The 25,654-nt window shown below is 39.1% G+C and overlaps 2 protein-coding genes across 5 annotated transcripts; one reads left to right on the top strand and one right to left on the bottom strand.

The window, feature by feature from the left end:
- Window positions 1-3,041: 3,041 nt before the first annotated feature.
- LOC126758003 (60S ribosomal protein L17) lies at window positions 3,042-5,616 on the bottom strand. The gene is made up of 3 exons (XM_050471970.1): window positions 5,554-5,616; window positions 5,233-5,326; window positions 3,042-3,671 (listed from the first exon to the last, which is right to left on the bottom strand). The coding sequence occupies exons 2-3, from the start codon at window positions 5,311-5,313 to the stop codon at window positions 3,192-3,194; spliced, it is 561 nt and encodes a 186-aa protein (XP_050327927.1). The 5' UTR covers window positions 5,314-5,326; window positions 5,554-5,616; the 3' UTR covers window positions 3,042-3,191.
- Window positions 5,617-5,714: 98 nt separating this feature from the next.
- On the top strand, window positions 5,715-25,113 carry LOC126758002 (uncharacterized protein DDB_G0283357). 4 transcript variants are annotated; one of them, XM_050471968.1, is made up of 4 exons: window positions 13,854-14,173; window positions 14,219-14,267; window positions 22,306-22,750; window positions 23,130-25,113. In XM_050471968.1, the coding sequence occupies exons 3-4, from the start codon at window positions 22,331-22,333 to the stop codon at window positions 24,177-24,179; spliced, it is 1,470 nt and encodes a 489-aa protein (XP_050327925.1). In that variant the 5' UTR covers window positions 13,854-14,173; window positions 14,219-14,267; window positions 22,306-22,330; the 3' UTR covers window positions 24,180-25,113. The 4 variants fall into 4 exon arrangements, with proteins under 4 accessions (XP_050327923.1, XP_050327925.1, XP_050327924.1 ...); XM_050471966.1 differs by lacking the exons at window positions 13,854-14,173; window positions 14,219-14,267 and adding an exon at window positions 5,715-6,612; XM_050471967.1 differs by having other exon boundaries at window positions 13,854-14,267.
- The last annotated feature ends 541 nt before the right edge of the window (window positions 25,114-25,654 follow it).

The raw sequence follows: 25,654 nt of genomic DNA on the forward strand, positions 1-25,654 counted from the left end.
GAAATTATTTTCACTGTACATTGCTACCATATTTTTATCTTATTGATTAATCTATGTATCTTCTTTAGAGATATCGCCCTGTGGTCGTTTACCCAAATCCTCGGGTTGACCTTTTGATATGTAATCTACAAAACGATCTACCTGAGTAGATCTTCGATCTTCAATTACGTCTGATCCAATAAGATCCTAAAAGTACCCTGTATATATATACATACTATAAATCTCAACTGACTACGCCAAAAACTGATTACCAGTAGCGAATTATAACATTTAGTACTCGACTTTTGCTTCTTCATTATAGGGGTTCATTGTTTTATCTTTTTCTTTACATGAGGTTATCGAACTTCAAACTCAGTTTAATAAGTACAAGAAAGCATACATGCCACGATCGTCACCATAGGACGCCCACGCGTACGACGGTCGACACTGCCACACCGCAGAAACGTACATACAAACAAACATATTGTACAAACTAAGTGCATATACAGACATATTTGTTTTACATACACCAATCGCCACCTCCAGCACCACCCACCTGCATTACCGGCACCACCCACTGCCTCACTCAAAAATTTGTTTTACACATACACACATACATATGCCCAAGAGTTGAGCTAAGCAAATGATTGCTGGGTTAAAAATTGAATTAATTCAATGAATTTGCATTGTATGATAACGAAGCGCAAAACGAACGATGTATGTACATATGTATGTATATGTATGTATGTATTTATGAAGTATTACATGTGCAGAGTAAATATGATTGAAGGAAAAGTTGCTTATATATGTACATATGTATGTTAATATACACATGTACATCTTATAGATGGAATTTTAAAGAGCAAAGAATGCGCATACATACAAACAAGTATATACACAAACATAAATTAATATATTGTATATCCGTGAATTCTGAACATATGTTCATACATATCCCCGATTTTGAAGAATTGCATATTTTCGTTTTATACATACAATGTTCCAAGCATATACTTACATACTACATACATATGTACCTCTGCTTATTAGTATTAACGTTATCATATACATACATACGTATGTAGGCATGTACAAATGTCCGACGTATACATCATATCATATAGGTAAGTCACAGTACAAATCTCCGAATTCGCGCACATTTTGCCGTACTTCAATTAATTAACAATAATATTAGAAAATTGTTTATTTGTGGTTTGTGTTGTTATTTTGAATCATTATGCGATTGATATGCTCTACCTATACACTGCACAGACCGCATATGCCACGAAATATATTTTACATTTTTTGGTACATACATATACATATATTTATACAAGTGTGTTTATATTGTGGTGATAGCTCACAAGTTCGTAAATTAAAGTGTAATTGAATTCAAGTTACCCAAATGAACTCAAGAGCACTCAACGCTGCTATGAGTGCTCCTTCACAATTTGCACATTAAATGCAAGAAATAATATATTACTGAAATTTAAATTGAATGTTAAGTTAAGTAAAACTTATAATAGTTCCGGCGCTCAAGTGATGAATTTAGTTATCTAAATAACATACCTTGCACAGCATCGCTTCACTATCCTTCCATGTACGGGCATGTGGGTGCCCAAGCGCTCGCCCATTGTATTTATCTAGCTCGTTACACTACCTGCTAGCACTAAGTTTGGACTCGCAGATAACAATATGTACACTCATATTTGAAATGCACTTACGCATATTAACACTAAAATGTATGTGTATATTTATTAACTAATTAATTTAACTGGAGGGAGCATCACTATGGCACTAGCGCAAATTCGCGAAGGATATAAACACTTATTGCTTTGAAATTTTACTGCACTGCATACACACACATTTTATTTCCTACTTTCACTTCACATATTTGCATAATTTTCACTAATATCGTAAATATTGCCGAAATAAAACAAATTTAAATTTCACTTTAAGAAAAACTTGCATGACAAATTATTTTCAACTGTCAAAATAGTGGAGTTGTTTTCACAGGGTGATACTGATGCAGCTATTCAGTGGGTGATTCATGTATTGTTAAACAATTATTGAAGAAAGATTTGTTACGTATTCTTTAACTTATGGTTATACAGTTGTGTCTACATAATTCATTGTTATTCTTTTTGTTTGATTTTTTCACACTAAGCCACTAATTATTTGGCGTTTGTAAATAATAATTTTATTTTTTGTGATTGTGGTTTTGTATTGGAGTTTTTGGTGACTAAGTCAGTCATGGCTACTTGTGTGTAATACCCTCGTCGGCACTATCGTACCTTACTGTTCGTCGATGCTATCTATTAGCGCTGTGTAAATTGAAATTGCACAAAACAGTAAACAATTAAAAAACGTTACGCTTTAAAAAGAAGATATACAAAATTGTAACATTGTAATTAGGTTTATACAACAGATTCTCATTGCGGGCTACAGTCCGCTTTTTTGAATATTCATATAAACGGAAACGAGAAATTTGTCGTTAAATTCAATTATGAGCGCTGATTTCTAGCTAGCACCTAAAAGTATGCAACCTTTATAGAAAATATCAAACCTTCAAGCGCCGAAATTGGAACCTTTATGGACGACCGAACATTATGACGAAGTCGGAAACCGTTCCCACGACAGTCGCTCTATGCAGACAAAGAACTTAAAAGTATACTTTTAACTATATATATAGTATACTTTTAAGTTCTCTGGTCTATGTAACCGGAACGGGCTCGGTTTTTTATCCGATCAAGGACTGTCAACTCGGTAGAATTCTGCCACTACAACAGCAACTAAGTCGGGAATGTACCCTAATCCAGTCAACCGGTTCGAACAGGGTTAGGTCATCGAAATAACAGCCTTTACCCGGACAATATCCGATGACGTAGAACCGGTTGTTGTGGAAATTGACTTACTCACCGATTTAAACAAGATTAGCTAAGGACTCTGTCTACCAGCATTATTTCAAAATGATTTCTACGGCTACAACAATCGAACATTATTTCATTTTCTGTTTTATACACATGCCGAGTATCATTAGCCATTTTAAAACAAAACAAACATTTATTTTAAAAAACAGCGTTCAACCGATTTATTGAACAAATTTTTTCTACAGCATTTATCAAACTTTGTTGTCTGCTATTACCGCTTATATAAAATCAAATTAATTGCTGTCCTCTTCTTCCTCACTCCCTTATCGACTTAGATTACATCTATTCGGAACGCATCATCTTCTCCTTTTGTCGCTGTAACTTCTTTTTCGACAGCTTCTTCTTGGCAGGCTCGTTTTCAGAAGCCTTAGACACGACCGCTTCCTTTTCAGTGAGGATTACCTCAACGTGGCATGGCGATGACATGTAGGGATTGATACGACCATGAGCACGGTATGTGCGACGACGCAGACATTGCGCACGATTCACTTGAATATGGTCGATGACAAGACGGTCGACATCGAGACCTTTGCAGTCAGCGTTGGCTTCAGCGTTACGCAAAAGCTGCAAAAGGAATTCAGCTGATTTCTTTGGCCAGCGACCTTGGGTGGTCTTCCATTGCTTGGCTTGTGCGCAACGACCAACACCACCGTTGAAGCGACGGAAGGGAACGCACTCTTTCTGTTCGACGACGGATTTCAAAAAGCGTTGAGCACGACGCAAAGGCATGCGTTTGATAGCCTGGGCGGTTTCATGGGTGTTCTGAAAGAGGAGAGATATCAATTAGTATAAGACGAAATCCTATTTGTAGAATAAGTGCCATATTTATTTTATTAATGTACGATAGGTCAGGTAGTAGCTGCGGCGTTTGAACTAACCAGCGGCCACTGTTTTTCTGCTGCATACATTTCTTTTAGCATTTTAAGAAGAAATTACGTATTAATTTTTTACTCAATTTTTAAAGGGAAAACGTTACATAATTTTCAAAAATTAGTTAATATTTGTACAATAGGACAGGTAGTGGTGAATCGCAGGTGAAGGCATATTGACGACTGTTTAGCGATTGAATTTACTTTAAGCACAAACATTTCAGCAACGCAAACAGATGCAATGGACTGCCTTACGCATATTATGCTAAAAAAATGTAACTACCTGCTTAGTAAGGACGTGTGTCCGGTTATCGATGAGTGAATGAGATGGTTTTGTATTTGTGACACAAGTTCTAGATGGCAAATTGCAGGAGTTAGCAATTCGCCAGCTGATGCTTGGCCGCAGCTTAAAAAGTGCTGCTTATTTAATCTAGCATCTTTGCAAAAGTGTCACTAAAGTATATTTCTTTCACGCACTGATTTAAGATGCAATTTAATTATTTAGACCTTTTATTTATTTGTTTAACAGGACAGGTAGTGATAAAACGTTTAATCGTATTTACCACAATTTTCTGCTGATTTGATGTAAGCATAATTATTTTAGAAGAACACAGGAATATTTCATGCACTTCTTAACGCATATTATGCTAAAATATTTATTATTTGTTATAAGTTCAGGATTTATGCTCCGAATTTTAAAGATAACCGAACAAGTTGCAACTGTAGCACAAGTTCTAGATGGTAAATCGCAGTAAATGACGATTCCCCAGCTGATGCTTGGCCGCAGCTTATAAAGTGCTGCTTATTTAATCTAGCATCTTTGCAAAAGTGTCACTAAAGTATATTTCTTTCACGCACTGATTTAAGATGCAATTTAATTATTTAGACCTTTTATTTATTTGTTTAACAGGACAGGTAGTGATAAAACGTTTAATCGTATTTACCACAATTTTCTGCTGATTTGATGTAAGCATAATTATTTTAGAAGAACACAGGGATGTTTCATGCACTTCTTAACGCATATTATGCTAAAATATTTATTATTTGTTATAAGTTCAGGATTTATGTTCCGAATTTTAAAGATAACCGAACAAGTTCATTTATATTGTAACTGTAGCACAAGTTCTAGATGGTTAATCGCAGTAAATAACGATTCCCCAGCTGATGCTTGGCCGCAGGCTTTTGGGCTCTGCTCATTTCGTTTAGCATCTTTGCAAAAGTATCAAGAAACTCATAATTTTTCAAGCTCCGATTTAAGATGCAACAGTATTTTATAGCTTCCAGTCAAAATTCGGCACATAAACAAAATCAATGTATTAAAACTCGTTTATATTATTGTAGTTCCATTTAAAATACAGCTCCATCACTCGACGATGAATATTCTCTACATCATGTTAATACACCAAAACAGCACTTATTTATACACAATAAATACTCCACTAAAAATCACTCACCTTGAAGTGTACACGTAGATTTGGTCCGCGCGCCTTGCACGATTTTGTGGCATTCTCTGGCTCCCGCGAGTACCGTCCCATTGTTGTTTAATTTCTGTAAGATTGCAGATATACATTTCGTAAGTATGTTTTATCGAGCTATATAAACAGTATGTATATTAATAGCATTTATGTGGCTCTGTAGTGCAAAATTGGCCAAAATGTATATTAAATGAACAAAACCACACTTCGGCATTTGCATTTCTGCACATATTTTCGGGTTGTTATACATATTTTATTGGATGTTGAAGAATCTTATTTTCCACTTCGACAAAATCGTACCTTCTTCGTGATGAATTAAACCGGAAAAGAACCTATTTGATAGCTGTCACTTGGTGGGTAAGGCAGTGCACATCAATGCAAACGTCAATCAAATTCAACATGGCGGTTAAATCACAGGGTTGCAACAAATTTCAATCAGAGGTGTTGATTACCACAGGTTATTATTTTTAGTTTTTAATTAAAAATTCAAATGTAAAGCAATAATTTGACATTAAAATGTAGTTAATTCGATCACCATGTGTAGTTATTCATTAAATTTCAATATGTATTCCCTAAATGTAATTATGTCAAGCATACATTGTTGGCGATACAACGGCGACATCTAGGTCTCATTGTGATATTTGAGGATGACATCTGGACGTTGACAAGCCAACTGGGGGTTGAAAAAATCAAAACCAAATAAAACGCATCTAACCGAACTTGACATATTACAAAACCAACAACAACTATTACAAAAACATTATTAAAGTAACTTAAAGGGTGGTGGGCTGGTTTTGAACATACGTGCAGTAAGCAAGCGTTCAACTGTCACCGATAAAACAAAACCGAGTTCGAGTTTATTCGTTTCAAGCGTGGCAGTGATTGGGGTTGAGAGTGGCTGTGACGGCGACGTGAAAAGCTAAGCCAAAAATAGAATAACTTGACGTGCAGACACAAACCAAAGCGTGAGCTAAACAATTGGAACAGAGGAGCAGTAACTTAGGATTCACAGCGGCCATAGCAGTTGTGTTGTTGTGCTCACAGTGTGCAGTTCAATAAGTATAATATAATATTAGCAATATTAGTGCCGGGCTGTTAAAGCAGCATTTTGAAAATAGCGAACGTGTTTGTAATTTTGTGTGCGCGTTAAGCTCCATACGCTGGTAAGGCGTTTGGATAAATATTTCATCATCAACGGACCAAATAAACAGAGCCACAATAACAAGCTGAAAAGTAAGACACCACAAGCATAGACCAACGCTTTTACAGGCATTTGATGTGACAAAATACTATAACGGTAGTGGTAAACTACTAAAGGAAGAGGAAATATTGTGCAGAACAATTAAACTGTTACAACTGGTGAGTGTTATTTGTTATTAAAAATTGGAAGAATTAAATGCATAATAAATAAATGTCCTTGTTTGCTTTGGCTTTTGATATGTGAACAACTTGATTTTGAAATCGTGCAGCTGAATATTTGCATATTCGGCTTAATAACCCGTTCCGAATTACATACATATGTGTCCGACTTACACCACCCAGAAATCTATGAGTTTGAGGCACATACACACCTACATATATTTGTAATTAATTAAAAATTTATTTAATTTGACTCCTTCTCATTAATTTAGTTTTCTATTAACTTAATTAAGATTTGCTAACCTGACTTTAAACAGGATTTTACGCCATATTGTGCTGCTCAATCGATTTCCTGCAGAAACTCATTACTTTCATATGAAAGTTATTGTTGGCTTTCTTATTTGTTGCTAGCGCCTAAAGTTACACTTTTTCTATGACACGCACACACACAGTTGCACTTCAGGTAACAGCTTTGGTATACTGTTCGTAGGGGAGCGTCGCTCAGCGTTCAATGCGCCCTTTCTAAGTCTGCCTTCAGTTCATTTTTACGCTCTTACTCTCTTTGTCTCTCTTTTATCGTCAGCCACAGTAAACCGAACATTAAACTACGACGCCGTTAACAAGCCCAGCATCGTCACACTCATGCACAACTACTAACCCCCTGCTGTAGAGACACAGCTCGGCTTTGCATAAGACCCACCACCGCTACCAACGCCACCCCACAGAACTGCCCGTAAACCGTAATACACCGCATAGCGTGTGTGCGCTCCCCAACTAAGTTGGGTTCCATATTTTCACTGCACTCGGCGTCTAAAACGTGTCTTATGACGCGCCCAGCAAAGAAGGCTGCTTGCCTCCCAGCCGCGTAGGTTGGCTGTGTGGTTTGTTGGCAGGCTTGTGCCCGACTTCTGAAACCGAAATTCTGGTGCCGATTTCGTGCTCGTATTAGCGCTTCGGCCACTCCTCGTTTTCTGTTAGCGTGTTTTTTTTACGTGTTGGCGCTATATCGAAGTGGGCTACCAGCGCTCAATGTCCTGTCGTCATCCAAACTGTTTGTCTGTCTGTCTGTGCCTATGCCAAGCGCGCATTTTAATGGCACATTGTGTTTTATTTTCTCGATTATGACATCAACTTGTCTATTGTCACACACTGTATGCATGTATGTACATACATATGTATAAGTCGCCGCGACAAAAGCTGTCTCCATTGCCCCCTACCTTATGTTCCAGTTTTAGCTGGTATCAGCGCTGCGCCTCAAATGACGCTTTAGAGTCCTTTCGCGCGCCTTTGTGATTTGATGACTGCTTTGTACTCAATGCAACACATACACATATAAACATACATGTGGATTGTCACCACAAGCCGACTGTTGCTTTCGAAGTTCGCTTGCACATATTCGCGGTCGCTTCGATTTTGTATCTGCCTACTGTGTTCAGTTATCTGATTTTGCCTATTTCCACCGCTTTGCACCTTCCAATATGTCTCCTTCTTTTGGGCCAAGACATCATTTATGAAAATTCGCTTTGATTCGTAGCTTGGTTTGTCAGCCACAGCTTTGCTGTTACTCCATGGTTTCGTTGGCTTTTTACTTCGGCTTTGTCACCGTTTATCCTTGTGGTTGTTCTGTTTCGGCTTTTGTTTTTGCTTTATTTCGACTTCTAGCGGCATTGGCTGCTTGTACCTTGCACCGATTGGATTGTTATGAAACTGAGTTCTTTCCACGTCATGTCTCAGCACCACCCACACTCCAACCCTCACTTGGGCGCCTTTTATATTTTTTTTATGTCCTCGCACGGCATTAAATTGCTATCGATTAGTTTCAAAAGTATCAACTGACTGAGCGACTGCGGTCAAACCGAACACAAATATCTGGTGACTTACTGACGTTTAGTTGCGCATTGTCCGGTTCGTTTTAGAAGTAAGGACGGCGGAGAAATGTAAGAGACGATGTAATGTAATTAGCGGGCTCAGAGTCATGTGAATGGCATACTATGTAATTTTATCTTTGACAGGGTATATTAAATTTGCCAGGAAGTTTGTAACACACAAAAGGAAAGATGGGAACCAGCGATAGCGGACCAGTAAAAAACGGGTTATTGCCTGAGGCTTTAGTCAAAAGAAATTGTTCAGGTCGCATTACTATAGCATACAGAGTACAGAGTTTGTCCGGAATAGGATTGAGTCGATTAAAAACAATTCATTGAAGAAATCGTTACAATTCTTTAAAAACTTTCAAAATAGGCTCCTTCTGCGTCGATGCAGCGCTGTCAACGCGATTTCCAAGCATTGAATACGTCACGGAGAGGCGAGGACTGCTCCCCTCTGTCGTCTCAAAATGATTGCCTTTCATCGGTCTCAGGCAAGGAAACGAAAAAAAGTCCGGTGGCCACATCTGGGCTGTGGAGCGGTTGCGGAAGCGTTGGCGACCCCTTCCCGGCCCTCCAAAAAGGCCTGGTGCCACCGAAAGCCCACTTGATCATATCAAACGTCTCTTTCGTAGATTTACCGAGTTAGAATTTAATCGCCCTAACGAACGCTGCATTTTCGGCTTGCCCCGCTTACAGAAACACATCACGCGAAAATTTTTGTCCCGACTCTCCAGGTGCTCGGAGACATGTGACCAACCGCTCGTTCGTTAGCTAGGAACCCCCTCTACCGAATCCAGCCGGTGCGCGCACCCTCCGGAGTACAGTCGCGGCGGAAGAAAATCAGTCCTATTACTTTCCGGACAAACCCTGTATGTACGAAAGTGAATATCAAAAATTTTGCGTAACCAAAACATATTTGTAAACTGTTTTTGGTTTCGAAAATACTATTTCAAAGCTAAAACGGCTAAGAACCGTTTTTTCAACGTTTGATTGGCAGCCATCTGTCATTTAAATCCCGTTTAAAAAAATGGTGCTAACCCGACATTGAGAAAACAGCTCTAAGGATGTCATATATTTTTAATTTCAAATCCGAAACCAAATCAAACCTGCTTATAATATATTGGGTAGTCGAAAAAGTCTTTTCGTATTTCTAATCAAACTTCACCTTTTTTTATATTTATACGACTGCAACGACATCTATTGGCAAAATGCGAAAATACTTTTTCGACTACCCAATATATACCATATTTCCCCTTGTAGTCAATTTGCAGCATCGACATTTGCAGTGGCGAGAGCACTCTTCACTCACTAATATATTGCAATAATACTCAGCCTCGATCTCTGCCTTCAATTTGGCTAGTGGCACGAGCTGCCTCTGCGCCGGTAAGTATGGACGCCACTCTTGCTTTTATTGCCGAAAATCGGAGATTTCATATTATACCCATTGCAATTGTTGCTGCTCGGCTATTACAACTATTGCCGCTGCATTCGTATATTTGTATATTTTATGCGCGTTTTAAAAATAAACGCTCAGAGTTCGTATTCTTCAGGCGCTCAGCTCCAGAAATGCACTTGTGCGCGCTGTTTTACGAGCCGTTATGTGTCTGTGTGATGCTGCTTGTGTGTATGCCTTAGGATCGCAATGCTGATCGTGTCTTCAGTGGAACGATCAAGGTTTGGCTGTGTGTGATTTTTCGTAAATATTTTATGCGCACATTTTGTATTTGTGTGTGTGTTCCTAGTCGAAAGTTCTCACTTACACAATATGTTGCTCGTGCTGATCGCTGCTTCAACCTAGGGTATCAAAGACACGTAGTCGACTCTACGTGGCAGGCTAATTACACATACACACACTCAATGGGCTCTGTCTGCGTGCAATTAAATGTTTTACGCTTGAATATGGTAGAAGTGTGCTGTTGGTCGCGCTGCGCTTATTCCTTTTGCCCGACGCGTTGCTGGAGTGAAAACTCAGGGCTCTACCCCGTCGTCTTTGCGCCGCAGTGCGTTGGCTCGTCTCTGCGTCAAGTGCTGAGATGAGTTCAGATTTATTTATGGCTTCCTAGAGTCGTGTTTCGTGCACTTTACTTTCGTCGTTGTTTACAAGACTGCCGTAGTGTGGGCTTATGGTGGCAGTCAACAGTTTAGGCATATGTCTTCGGGAGGTAATTGAACTGATCTTAAAATAACACCTAGACAAAACGCAGTTCAATGCTACTTGGTGGCTAGAGGTGTTTCACAAAAAATGCTAAACATTTTGAAAAACTCGGCTCGCACGCCTCTCCCTGCTTGCTGACATTATCTGCTGCTGCTGGCGATTGCCGAATTTCTAATATCACTTGATGTAACACCTATGCAACGAAATGAATTTATGTACGCATGTTTTTCTTTAAGCAAGCATTTTCGTTTTTGTAAATATTTCAAAATCTCTTGCTATTTTTAGTCCGAGATTAGCAATCGTACACGCTCTTCGGCAATATTTTTTGCGCCTGTACTCTTCCGCTCTCTCGCGCTTGATGGCATATATGTAGTAGTAGTCGCTGGTGAGTGGGTCAGCCCGACAGCCAGTCGATCGCTTGGACGCTGAGTCACATCGCTGTCCTAAGTAATGCTCGTATGTGGGGCCATTTGGTCTTGAAATGAAATGCTTTCGATATTTATTCTTCGCTTTTAATGACACACATTACAAAGGCGTTCACATACAAGTGAACATTTCCTATACCCAAATATTTGTAAATACATGCATATGTCTAAAGATCTATACGTGCATATAAAAAATATAAATTTTCGATTTTTCGAAATTCGTCTGTTTGTAACAAAATTACAGTTTTTTTGTTCGAAATCGATAAGAAGTCTGTACACAAATATAGGTAATATACTTAATGCACCTTGTACTCTTTTAGGGCGTTAAATGGGGTTCCTCGTGCAAAAAACGGCCCATTTTCAATAATATTTTTTTTTATGTAAAAAATTAAATACTTTATTCAACTTTTTATTTTACCAAAGATATGTACATATTTTACAAAGATTTTGAGATATTTTCAAAGGAAAATATTGAAAACAAGGCCATTAAGATGCAAGTTCCGGCAGTTCCTCGGAAAAAGGTGCTTTCGAGTAGGCAGAACCTCTTACATGATCATCAAAAATAAAAAAGAAAAAATACGCATTTTAATTAAAGGCTTGATTTTGCTTTTGGACGAAGGAAAAACAAAAAATCGAAAATGCTATTTTTGGCAGACTGTTCAAATATGAATCTTTCTCGAGTTTTTTTTTAAATCATTCTAATGAACAAAGAAAAACTCCTTCGTTCAAGTCCTTATAAATTATAGCTCGAAGTAAAATTTCATTAATAACAGTCGCTCTAGTTCGCGACAAATCTTGAGAACCCGCTTTGAAAACACAGTTTCGAGAAAAACTTAAAAGCTTTAAGTGGTTATATAGCTGACCGCATGCGCACAACGTTTCAAGGCTGCATCACTAAAACTACAACATATTTTTGAATCCATGCAATCCATGTAACCTGTTAAGCGATCTATTTGCTTTTTGTCAACGATTAATGCCATTTTCTGGTCCTCACTACATTTGTCAATAATTACTGGCGTATTTGAGGATTATATTATCCACTTTAAATATAAAAATTTAATAAACTTTGGTCATTTTTGATTTATTTTGGAAAATTTTGGTTTCTCTTGATCGCATAGCCGATCTCCGGAGGAGTTCTCTAAAAAGAGGTTTAATTTTTTTGTTTAAAATTATCTTAAATATACTTTAAATTGTTTGCTGTAACTTAAAATATTATTTTCGACCAAAAAATGGAATTAAGTCGCGAACGTTTTTACGCGATTCTTTTTTTACAACTTTTGACCATAAAGAGTTCAAAAATAAGTTTAATGAAATTATTGGTGATGAAGCTACATTAATGTCCAGTTATATGGTGAATTCAATCGAGGTTTTAGAACACTCCAAGACGAAGTTCGGAAAGGTCGCCCAAAATCAGTTGTTGTTCCGAAAACTCTTGATGCTGTGCGTACACTGACATTGCAAGATCGTCTCATGTGACCTATCGTAATATTGTGACAACTATGGTAAACGCTCAAAAAAAGGCTCGTGTCGATTGGGCGAGAGAAATGCGGCGCTTCGAAACACGTCGTCACAGGTCATGAATCGTGGATTTACGCGTATGAGCTTGAAAGTAAACAGCAGTCGACTGTATGGGTGTTTCAAAAGTTGTTCGCGCACTAAGCACATCCAAGCAAATGGCTGCTTGTTTTTTTTGAAAAAACTGGACACGCAGGCATACCACTGGAACTACGCAGATCTATAAATTCAGAGTGGTTTACAACCCTTTGTTTGGCAGTTGTCTTTCAAGAAATGAGAGAAACCAACCGCCGAAGACGGATCACTTTTTACCACGACAATGCTAGCTCTCACACATCGACTGAAACAACTGCATTTTTGAGCACTCAAAACATCTATTTGATGAGCCATCATCTATATAGTCCTGACCCCATAAACTGTACTAATAAGCAACTAAGATGAGTCAATTAACGTACTCTTTGAATTCACATAGAACCAACTATAGTTATTTAAGTTTGATTATGTAACTGTGGTCTAGAAACAATTTTGCTCATTTAAGCAGACAAATTTAAGGACAATTTTAACACAATTGGCTCATAACTCAGGCAGTTGGAGCTTTCTAAGCTACGAAACTAATACACCAACGATCGCTAAGCCATGCCACGATCCTTTGGTTATCCCCGATGGATTAATTCGTTTTTGAACAATTAAGCGCTATATATCCTAGCATTTCTTAGTTGGCATTCGAGTATCGCTTTTGCTATTTGAATCGGTGATACTAATTATTATTCGAATTCGTGTTTTACCGATATACGTGCGATCATTCTTCTTATGTACCCTTTATAAATAGAATTGTACGCTCTGGTTGCCTTATGTAGCTTCAACTGAGATACAGAAAAGTTTTTCAATCTAAAAATTCTACGCCATTTGTAAATAAGCATTGTTCCCAATCAAGCGCAGCCAATTTATTACGCTCAGCGCCAATTTGAGTTCATCTTTCTATTTCAGTGTTCGCTTGTATCCCGACGCGTCGATTGCTTGTGCCTCGGCGCCGTGTTTTCACTTAGAATTCTAAATTTCAAAACTACAAAAACAAAGTAAATAATAAAAAAAAACACCAATCAAAAGCACAAAGTAAACTAAGCAGTTCTTTTGGCTGACCTGAACACAGAGCAGTGCAGAGTAGCGCAACGAGCCGCCCTCGCCCGCTTTACCGCCAGTTGATGGTGCTCGCCCACATTAACGTAATTCAAATATTGTATTCCTTTGCCGCGATTTGTTGGTGGAACAAATTTTTTAATTAAAAATAGAATTCAAACATCGTCTTTGTACGAGCACAACTCTTGGCTAGTCTGTGTTCTGTCTTTGAACGCTGTGCACGCGTCTCTAGTTGTCGTAAACGGCGAGGTGGAAGTAGCGCAGAACGCAGCACAGCACGCCGAGGCAAGTCGAACCAGTGAAGTGCCACTGAATCCGCGCATTCGGAAAGAAGAAAGATACATACATGCATATAGATTTGAAGGAAGCCCAGTGAGTTCCGCTGATCAGGCTACCGAAAGTGATCAAAACGATTGAAGCGATCGATCGGCCGAGTATTTACAACTGACATTAGTTCAACGGTACTTGTACCAAGCCTGTGCAATCGACGAAGCGTAGTGGAGTAGTGTTGTCACAGCAGCCATAGTATTGGTGTCATTCCGCCGTACCATAGAGGTAAGTGGCATAACAACGATCTCAAACAGGCAACCAAGTGATGATTTGCTGCCTTTTGGCGGATATGAAAATAAATAAAAGCTATACGCGACGCAATTTGACGCGTATGTGTGCGCACATACACAGCCACAAATGAACGCGCGCGTTGCATTCTTACGCGGCATTTGGCATAACAACGACTTTCTGCGGACTTTTCCATTTTCCCCATTCGCCTTGTGGCCTGCTTATACGAAGACGTAATAATGCACAGCTTTTGGCCAACTCGGCCTACCCACACACACACACACACACACACACACTCAACAAACGGCGCGCACACGAGCTAAACGAAATCCCTCTCGCAGACATTATACGCCTGCTCGCTTGCAAGAGTATGCGCTCGCTCTCGCTGCTCTTTAAAGCGAACGTGCCTTCGTGCCCGCTTTCGCTTGAACTTCTTGGCCGCCACATCTTGGCGTGAATTCATTTCGATTTAATTTTAGTCCAAGGTTTAAAGCGTTAGTGGCTTCTGTGTCGCATCGCTCGTTTGTGCGTTTGTTTGTTTGTGTGTACGTTCGGTTCAGTTGGTAGGTTGGCTGGTTGCTTGCTTGTTTGACCGATCAGCTGCCTTGCTTCGTTCACTTGTTCATCATCGCGTGCGCACTCGCACGCATACACTCACGCGACCGCTCGTTAGATCGTCGCTGTGCGCTGATCGTTTGTTTAATTTGGCTTATTGGTTGCGTATACGCGTGTTGATCAACAAAAGGGAGCCACAAATTCAATACGAAAATACGGTTTTGTTATTGGCGGTTGGCTGTGCAGTGCCATTACAAGTTGGGGGAGTGGTTAGAAGTAAATGTTTGGACTCTTTGTAGTATAGTACAGTTCAAAGCTCTACCTTGCAATTTCAGGTATGTTCAATTTTGGGTGAATTTTTGGCAAGCGGCGTTTAACATTTAAGGCTGTGTACTTTCTTTAATAATTCTCCACTACTTTCTTTAAAGAAATTTCGCTGCAAGACTCTGCTCTTAAGTGTGTCGTGTTTCAACGCTGCGCGACAAATTCTAATGTTGATCGTCTTACTATAAATAACCAGCGCTGGCTGTTTTTCGATGCTGCCACCTTTGCTGCTTCAGTGCTGATCTTGATTTAAGGGGGAGCCTGCTTTAGAGGCTTCAAAAAATCAATTCTTTTGAGGATATTTTGGGAGGGAAAGAAATAATTTATTAAAGGGAAATTTCTTTCATTTGAGTTGTTTTGCATACATTTTCTGTTTTTTTTTTTTATTTCTGTTAAAAGTTTTGTGATGGGAGCTTATATGTATATAATATATTAAATGATTTCCAATTGTACATAGTCTGTATGTATGTAGGTATGTACATATATCGGCCATTGAAGCTTCACTCATTCAAGAAGCATTTTTGAAGCTTCAAATTATTACTTTTTTTGTGAAAATAAATTAAAGGGAAATTGATAAACCCTACCCACATCGCTGTTTTTAATACTATTTAGCTCAACAAAATAATTTGTTTTTTTATTTTTTTCACATTGGAAATATAAAAAAATATATAGTAAAACAAAAAAATATTTAGCTAAACAAATTTTATATAAATTTCATTTAATATTGAGTATTTTTGGTATAAAATTAAGCAGTCTTTCTTTTCAAATTTGTGGAGAACGATTGGTTTATTTTTAAATCTCCACTGCCTGCTTGCCACTAAGCGCTCTTCGTCTAACCGTGTAGCCGCTCAGATCGCGTTGATCGATATTTCAAAGCATACACACATGTTTACATACAAACATATTAACTGAAAAAGAAATTCGAGCTCTTCCATCCTTTTTGCTCACTTTGGCTTTTCTTGTTTATGATTTTGGCTTGGCCAAAAATAAATTTCTCATTTTCCCGTCGCCATCTACTACATACACACTATTTATGTATGTATGTACATATGTATATACATTGAGGCGTATTAATGTAGCTTTATGAAGCGCTTTTCTTAGTATATTTATTCGGAAAAAATGTTATAGCTGCATCCATGTGTATGTATGTATGAGTGTGTTGGCTGAGCTGATTTCTTGGTACTAAGAGTATTGGAATCGCTCGTGTTTCCGCTTGGAAAATTATTTTGAGTCAGCAAAGCATTTTATATAAACACTGTAAATACAATTAAATTAGATATATGTATATGTATATGCATTTATATACTCATATAGGATTATATTATATTCATTCGTATAGAAATGTGCATTTGTATTGATTTACGTACATGCTATTTGTATTAAGTAATCACTGAAAGGTTATTTCATTGCCTTTCGGAAAGATCAGCGTAATGAGCTTAGTTCCTTTGTCGGAACTAACTGATCGCCCAAGCTACTGCCCTTGTATGAAAAACTTGTTTATTTGACGAGATATCTTCACCAAATTTGGCACGAAATATTTCCCAAGGCAATGCTATAATCTCCGAGTAAATATTTTATATCGGACCACTATATCATATAGCCGCCATAGAAACTGACCGATCAAAATCACGTTCTTGTATGAAAAACTTTTTTATTTGACAAGATATCTTAAAGAAATTTGACATGGATTAATGGCCCTGACTCTGCTACAATCCGTGAACATATTGTTCAGATCGTACCACTATAGCATGTAGCAACAAACTAATAGCTCAAAATCACGTTCTTGTATGAAAAACTTTTTTATTTGCCAAGATATCTCATCGAAATTTGACGTGACAATGCTACAAACTTCGAACATATTGTTCAGATCGGATCACTATTGCATAATCCATGTCACATCAATCGAGCCTAAAGCTATTCGTGGTATTTCCGGCAGCCAGATTTCCAATAAAAAAAACTAAAAATTGGTAAATAAGATATCGCTCCCACTTCGATAGATTAAAATCGTTTTATATAATGAAGCAATACATTTTTGTGCTCTTTCTACTTTTGGCTTTATGTCACAATCAGCTTTAAAGGGCGATACTCATGGTAAACTTCGACGGCGACGCTTTAACCGCTATCTGCAGACATGCCAAGGCAAAAATCCGTATATGCACCTAAGTATTTGTATATAATATCATACATGTATGTATGTATTTATGTACATGTACATATATACCGTATGTAGATGGAGAAATAGCGCAGAACAGAGGCTTGAGTGCTTTGGCTGCGGCTCAATGCTTGCGTCACAGCGAGAGTGTACGCAGCAACAGAGTGTTGTTGGCGCTGTGCGCGGGGAAATCAGAACTGTTATCAGGCTCTTATCAGCAGATTCACCTGTGTGTGCATGACTTTACAGGTAATACACACCTTGCATATGACTGCAAATAGCTGTACGTGCGTGCGTGGTGTGTGTGTGTGTGATAGTTCCTTTGGCTGTGTTGGTGCAATTGTGGCTCATCGTCAAAGCCATGCGTTTGAACTCGTATCGTTTCGAAACACAACACATGCTCACATACGCCACTTAACTGTTATAATTCATATTTACCGAACACTTAGCCAAGGATTGGGCATGTGTGTGTGTGCGTGTGTATTTGTTCATTAGAAAAGAAAAGCTTATAAAATAACACAAAACAAGTCCTCAAAACAAGATAAAGAACTTATTTGTTTGCATTATTTTTGTAATTGTCGAGTCAGTGCTTTGCTTATTGTTGTTCTTGCATTGCACTATCTTGATACCTAATTTATTAAATGTTTACTGAAACCGAAAGAAGTTGTAATGTGGTGAAATAGGCGCTCAGAAGCGTTCTTTTTAGGGATAGAAAATCGGTCGAATCGAAAACGCTTAAGGGGTTTAGGTTATACCCACTTGCAAATCTCAGAAATTGCATTTTTTGTTTTTTTTTTAATAAATAAATCAATAAATGAAATACGATTTTTTAAAATTTAATATGCTTCAATAAACGGTGATTAATTTTGAAAAGTTCCCGTGATCCTGTAACAGATCTCCAGGATGAGCTTCAAAGAAGGCTGTCTGGTGGTGAGGAAGATTTTAAATATTTTCTGAAAACCAATTACCCAAAAAAAGTATTATTACAATAGATTATTAGCAGCCCTGCCAGCGCGATTTCCAAGCATTGAAGGCGTCACGGAAGGCATTCACCGGATTAACCTTGAGAGCCGAGGTGCATGCTGCTTGGATCACCTCTGTCGTCTCAAAATGCTTGCTTTTCATCGGCCTTTTCAGGCAAGGAAACAAAGAAAAGTCCGGTGGGCCACATCTGGGCTGTAGAGTGGCTGCGGAAGCGTTGGGATGGCGGCCTTGGTTGGGTAGCTATTCACAAGAGAGGCGGTGTGAGGCGGGGCGTTATCGTGGTTCAACTTTTAACCGGCTGCGATGTCTTGTCCGACCCGATTGACCCATTGTTTGATATTTTGATAAATCTGGGCAATTAAACGAATACTTAGTCGAGTTCAAAACTTTGCGCACAGGTCTCCCAGCACGGTCTTCATCAGCGACTTCTTCCCGGCCCTCCAAAAAGGCCCGGTGTTTCTTGCTAAAGCATCTGGGTAAGCTTGCTTGATCATATCAAACCCTGTATGTACATTCGAAATAAGCAAAAACAAAAAATCGATCATCGATCGATATAACTCCTCAACTCTCATTATTACGAACTTAAATTCTGCGTAGATGTCTTATTTGTTCACTAGATAATTTAAGGCCAATCAAGTTAAAAGACATTTCTTTATCTTTACGACTCACCTTTCATATTGTAAACGCGCTGTTTGAGCCACTTTTGCGACCTAACCTATACACTGTGTTTCTATTGGTGATCGTGGGTTTAAAGTTCTGTCGCTTCAAATTAACCTGATAAGGAAAAAACCTTTCTTATACTCGTTCGACGATAGATCGCCGATAGATCTGTGATGAGATAAGCCTTGAAACACTGAAAGCTTGTTTTATCTGTGGTCGTCGACGCTCGTACGGAAGTGGTTAAGGACCTATATCATCAAATGTGAGGTTATGGCATAACACAGCCAAAAGCAATTATATTTCTTGCCGAATATTGTTCAACTACTGCTCACCGAAAGCTCTACAGTCGTGATCTGCTTTCTTATGACGTAAAAGTAGTTGTCTTTCTCTATAAATCCCCACTTACTCATGGCACTACCACACAGCGTACATATGTATACCGTTAAGTATCACTTCACCTGCTCGGTACACTTGATGAAACTAATGCGTACATATATTTGGACTATACATACATACAGGTACCTAGGCATGTATGAGTGTGCACCTCAATGCCACATCATTTACTTTTAGAACCGACTATCGGGCTTATCAGTGTGCGCTTCAATCTTATCTTAAACTTTGACGACGTGGACTGAGTGTTTGTTTGCCGCCACTCCACTGCTACGCTTCTGCAGGCAGACAAATAAAGCGATACTTAGGTGCACAAATACTTGTAATTATGAAAGCGAGTGTTTATGTGTGCCATAATAAATATAAAATTCACTTTGCAGCTCTGACTCAGCTGGCTTCAGCTTGCGCGCTATCAGTTGATATAGCCTAATTTAATAGATTTTTCCGCGACGGCGACGGCGACAACAACAGGTATGTTTGTCTTCTCACACTTGCCACTCCGTAATGTCAGCCACCCTCGGCAGGCAGGTTGTATGGAGTGGGGCTCAAGCACGTATGGCGCTCGTGTAGTTCGGACTTCCTGCACGGACTGCACTGTCTGCCAGCCTGCCGCGTGGTCTGTCTACTATTTGTTGACCTATTTAAGCCCCCCATTCCAGTGTTGCAATCTTAAACACACAGTCGGTGCGCATTGTTTACACACAGACACACACACAGCCCGACAATAAATTCTACTATTTGCTTTATTGTCATGTCTCAAACTGGACTTGAACGCTGCTTACATTGAAATGCTCGCTATATTTTATTATTATATGTAATTATATGTATGTATGTGTACATATACATATATGATACTCATACTCGCTCAAGTCTAGGTGCATGCTAATAAATGCTTTGTTTCACATGTGGCATTAAGCTCGCCATTGTCAGCTTTGCTTAGACAAAAGTTCGGTTTGTAATGGTGGAACAGCTCCCCGCACACCTACGTCGCGTCCAGCAATAATCAATTGCGTAGTTTTTGGCACACTGTTAATTTTTCCAGCGATTCGCTAATGATTAATATGGTTTAACTTGAATTCTGCTCGAAGGCATAAACATTAAAGCTGCTCTATATATAGTATCTGTGTGTACCTGTATGTGTGTGTAAGTGTATGCCTAAGTAGATTTACAATTTGGTGATTAGATATTCGACGAATTGCAAATATGTATGCACGAGTGTCTTTATCAGGTGCCTTTTCCACCGCACGATTGTTCGCTTGTGCCAGGATGGGGTTAAGTGCTCGTCCACACACACAGGCGTGCATTCAAATTATTCGTATTCCTATTAAACCGTATATGCCAATAGAGACAGGTATTTATATGATATGAAAGGCTTTCTTTATGTCCAAACTTAGCTTTGAGCAATTAGAAACAGTTAATATTGGGTAGTCGAAAAAGTTTTTTCGTATTTCTAATGAAACTTCAACTTATTTTTGTTTTTATATTTCTACTAATAAATAAAGAAAAAATATGTAGCATTTTGGTCGCCCACTATATACGACTACAACGGTTCTACGATCTATTGACAAAATACGAAAAGACTTTTTCGACTAGCCAATATTAAAAACAAACCCGTAAACTAAACTCCTCAGTTTCAGTTTTATTTGAAATTGATAACGTTAACTTCGGCTGCACCGAAACTATAATACCCTTTACAGGTATTTTTCTTATATCATAAAAGGGTATGAAAATAATTTTCTTGATTTTGATCGCTCAGTTTGTATGGCGGCTGTATGCTATAGTTGCTAAATTTGAACAATCCGTTCAATTGAAATTGAAGCGTTGCCTTGGACAATAATCTTTACCGAATTTCGTGAGGTTATGTTGTCAATTAAACAAGCATTCCATATTAGGGCTTGATTGCTTCGCTCTTCTGATACTTTATAAGGTCTCCAACATTTCTTTCTGGGTTTATAATATTTACCCTGATAAGCGTACAAAAATGTGCGTATACATTTTTTTTTAACAGGTTTTATCGTCTATACTGCCATGAGCTTTTATAGCAGCTTTCATAAGACAAATTTTTAAGGTCGCCTTGACGGGTCTTCTGACGTTTTGCATTTTATTAAGTTAATTAACCGTGATTGTTTTCGGATTGCTTATCGAGCTTTAAATTAAAACCGTATTGGAGCCGGGTTAAAAAAACTCCTTGAACATGCTACCTAATTTTACAGTCATTACGTTAAACTCCTGACGGACTACCTATAAAGGTTCTGCAATACAAGTAAACAAACGTGTACAGTCAGCCCTGAGATAGCGTAATGTATTTTGGAGATATGGCGCTGCGCCATAGACCAGAGACTAAGCTTCAGCTCGCCCGATACCGTGTGAGCTTATCATTAAACGAAAATCGTTATCATTGTCGCGTCAGACGATATCTTACCGTTAACAAAACATATTCTCTACTTTTGTGTATGTGTGTGAGTGTGACTATGCTAGCCGACGTTGCGTTCGTTGAGCTCGAAACAATTTCCTAGCCGTGTGGCCGCTTGGTTTGCCTGTTGGTTTGGGGCTGATTGAGTAGCTGAGTGCGCGCGCTGCGCCCTGCTTTGGCTGAGTTTTGTCAAATGCTTATTAATTAATAATAACAAAAAGGCGAAAAAGCGCTCAAGAACGCAACGACAGCTAAAGCGAACGCACGCACTCATACAGCGACGACTTTGGTATGTGTGTGTTTTCACGGTTTTTATCGTCAGGCGGCTATCAGTCAGCCACTCGCGCTCTGGGCCGAGTCTAACCAACCAGTCCGTTTTACTTTGCTCACAGCTCAACACACGCAGTGCGCTGTGCGGTTCGTGCCGACGTAGGGCAGACCGCTTCTATCAGTTATTTAATTAAACTTAAGCTTCGTGCAATATTCCTACAAATCTTATTGTGTACACATTTCCTTGTTGTATCGTTTCATATATATACACGATTGCTGTGCGGCAGCTTCAAAACGTCTCACAAAAAGCGCATGAAGATGGAGAAGACTCCCCGCTACACGCAACGGGAGCGCAACATGGTGCTGGGCTTCGCCGCTCAATACAAGGATGTCATCGAGAATAAGCGCACCGACGCGGAGTCGAATCGGAAGAAGGACGAAGTGTGGCGCCAAATAGCAAAGGAGTTCAATGCGCGCGTCTATCATCAGCGCTCCTCCAAGCAATTACGTCAGCTCTATAAAAACATGAAATTGCTGCTGAAGAAGGATCTCTGTGGCGAAGGCAAAGGCAATCGCACATTCATGGATCTGCTGAATACGCTATCACAACAGGAGTCCGTCGCACAATACATATCCGAACAGATGTCGCCGAACGGCGGCAGCGGCATTGGGAATGGCGGCTACGGCAGTAATCGACAGCACAAATACGACGATGACTACGATGACTCAAAGGTGAGTTGAAAAAGATAGCATACCTATTGGATGCTCGTATGCCCAAGTGTGACGCAGGGGTAGTAATCACAAATCGAGGTGAGGTGCGCAATTGTTGTTGCCGGAGCGGTTAGTAGGCGCTGTTTGTTGGGGTGGGCTTTGGGGTGTGATTGATAACAAGTGTGGTTTACGCGCAGTACAGATTAGAATCGGCAACTGGGCACGAGCGATAAAATGATGAGCGGCAGAAGGAGGATGTCGCCGCAATTTTCATACAAAAATAAAAATTATATTTAGGCACGTAATTAATTCGTTTTCTCGGTTTCTGTTTTCACTACAAATTTCGTACTGATTTTATTTACTCTCTTCTAATCTGCTTCTCTTCTATGATTTGCATTAGAATCCGTTCCCACAACTAGCCTCGCTCGGCTACGATGGCATGGACCCCGATGTAATTGTCATTAAATCGGAGGACATCAGCGATAATGATCAATCACAGGCGCCTGAGGATATGGACGATGACGATGGTGACTGTCTGAGTTCCAAAGATATACCCGAGGTTTGTTTAGAGGAAGAAGATGATGAGATCTTCGCTACTGATTTGCGTCATTCTACGCCTGTACAATCGGCGCATGCGTCACAACGCGCCTCCTTCAACTCAAATGGACCGCATCAGCAGCAAAATTCCTCACAACAACCTGAAGTGACAATACAAAATGTTGGCGGCATACGCGTCGGCAGCATTGGCAGTTTGGCGAATCTCAAGGCTCTGCAGAATGGCGGCAGTAATTCTGCGCTGAATATACCAAACAGCAGTAATAACGGTAATAACAACAGCGGAAATGGTCATGGCGCACATAACGGTGATCGCCATACACCCAGCACGCGCCACCAGGTGAGCGCCGAGCAGCAAGCAGCACAGCAGTTGTTACTCAACGGCCTTGGCTTGAGTGCGGTGCATCCGGCAGAGCCGCCATTACCGCAACTGCAACGCGCCACGCACGCCGCTAATAGCAATAGCAACAACAATCTTATCAATAGTACAAATCAGCTGTTAATGAGCTTGAACGCGAACGCTGGCTTCGCCGGCCTCCAGAAGAGCAGCCACGGCCACGGCCACGGCCACGGTCACAATCATCACCATCACAATGGGCATGGTCATGGCGGCAACGGTGGTGGCGGTTTGCACAATCACAGCAACAGCAGCAGTGGTAGCAGCAGCGGCATCGGTGGCACACACAACGCAAACAATCGCAACAATGACTACCTCATGTCGCTGGCGATAAAGGAGCGCGAAAGGAAGATTGACCTGTTGAATGCGCAGATAGATTATTGGAAGACGTTAACGAAGAAGTTGGACTCAAACGCTGCGCATAATCCGACGCCGGCCTGCATGTGCCACTTTCCCGGCAAAGTGAATGGTCTGCAAACGCCGACAAGTAGCAGCTAGTCCGACACGGACTTGGAGGAGGAAGGGGAAGAAGAGCAAGCGGACGGTGTGTGCGGTATGATTGAAAATGATGCGGCCGCTTTGGTGCTTGGCGCGCAAGCATTGCGGAGAGATGACATTGTGCCTGATAAAGTTGCTGGTGGTGGTGCGCAAGAATGCCGCGCTGCTGGCAACGCAGAGCTGGAGGAGTGTACTGCTGGCAACTCGGTGGCGTCTTCGGCAAGTGGTGCGACATTGAGCGAGGCTTTCAAATTGGCAGCGGAGAACTTCGAAATACTCGAGTTGGACGCCTATGCTGAGGAGATGGAGTTCGACGAGAGCGATGTAGCGTGTTTGCTAGTGAAAATGTATAAATAGATGTATGCGCACAACCGTTATTTTTTTCGTTTAATAGTAAGCAAATAGATTTGTAAGTTTTACCAGTCAAATTTGTTGTGTTCCACATATTTTATGTTACGCGTTTATTCTCTTAATATTTTTAAGTATTTGTTTAGTTTTGTTTTTGTTATGCAGTATTTTTCTTTAGTTCGTAGTGTATGTACTTATTAAATAGTTTATTCTAAATATTCTTTTGCACTTTTTAAATGGTACTGAAATTAGCAAATGTACAAATATGGTTCCTAATCTAGTCCTCATGTCATACAAAAAATTGGAAAACAATAACGGCGTAACCAAATAATAATCTTCTGAAGTTGCCATTTTCATATACCAAATGAAAACTTATTTATTAAATATTTTTTTAATAATTAAATGAAATATATAATAAACTATTTTGTATTCATATTGGAGTAACTAGTATAAGTGAATGTTGTGTTTAAAAGCGAATCAGAAATTTCGGTATTGAAAGTCTGTAAACCAGCCTTATACATATTATACAAGTATGTATCAATTGAATGTAAAAAAATAAAATAAAATTTTCGCATATGTGCCCCTATATGTTTGAACATACTTAATCTTATAGATACATAATTATATAATAGTAAAATGTGTACTTCATATAATAAATGTATGCAAATTTTAAATGTACCGAAGAGCTTTCGAGCAAAATTTCTTTTTTTAATAGCAAATAAATTTCTTAAATAACTATACAAAAATTATAGTTGAATGTAAATTAACTAATTGAAATCTTCAAATTGGACAACACTATTATTTTTTTGTAAAATATGCGATATGTGAATATTCCGAAGCATTTTTTGTTGCAAAAAATGTAAATGGATTTATAAAAATATTGTATATAGATACTTTTGTCATATATGATGGAGAATGTGAATAAAGTTTACTAAAAAAACAAAGATGCTCATATTTTGAACATCTGCATCAATATTACAATTACCAATGAAACAATTTTTGAAGACATTTTACTTTTTTTAAATGACGAAACCAATTAATTTTGCATTGTTTATTGATAAAAATACATATTTAATTATATTAACCATTATTAGTGGTGTCAACATTTTGTATAAGTTTGACATTTT

This window comes from Bactrocera neohumeralis, chromosome 5 (assembly GCF_024586455.1).
Source record: "Bactrocera neohumeralis isolate Rockhampton chromosome 5, APGP_CSIRO_Bneo_wtdbg2-racon-allhic-juicebox.fasta_v2, whole genome shotgun sequence".
NCBI classification, from domain to species: Eukaryota; Metazoa; Arthropoda; class Insecta; order Diptera; family Tephritidae; genus Bactrocera; species Bactrocera neohumeralis.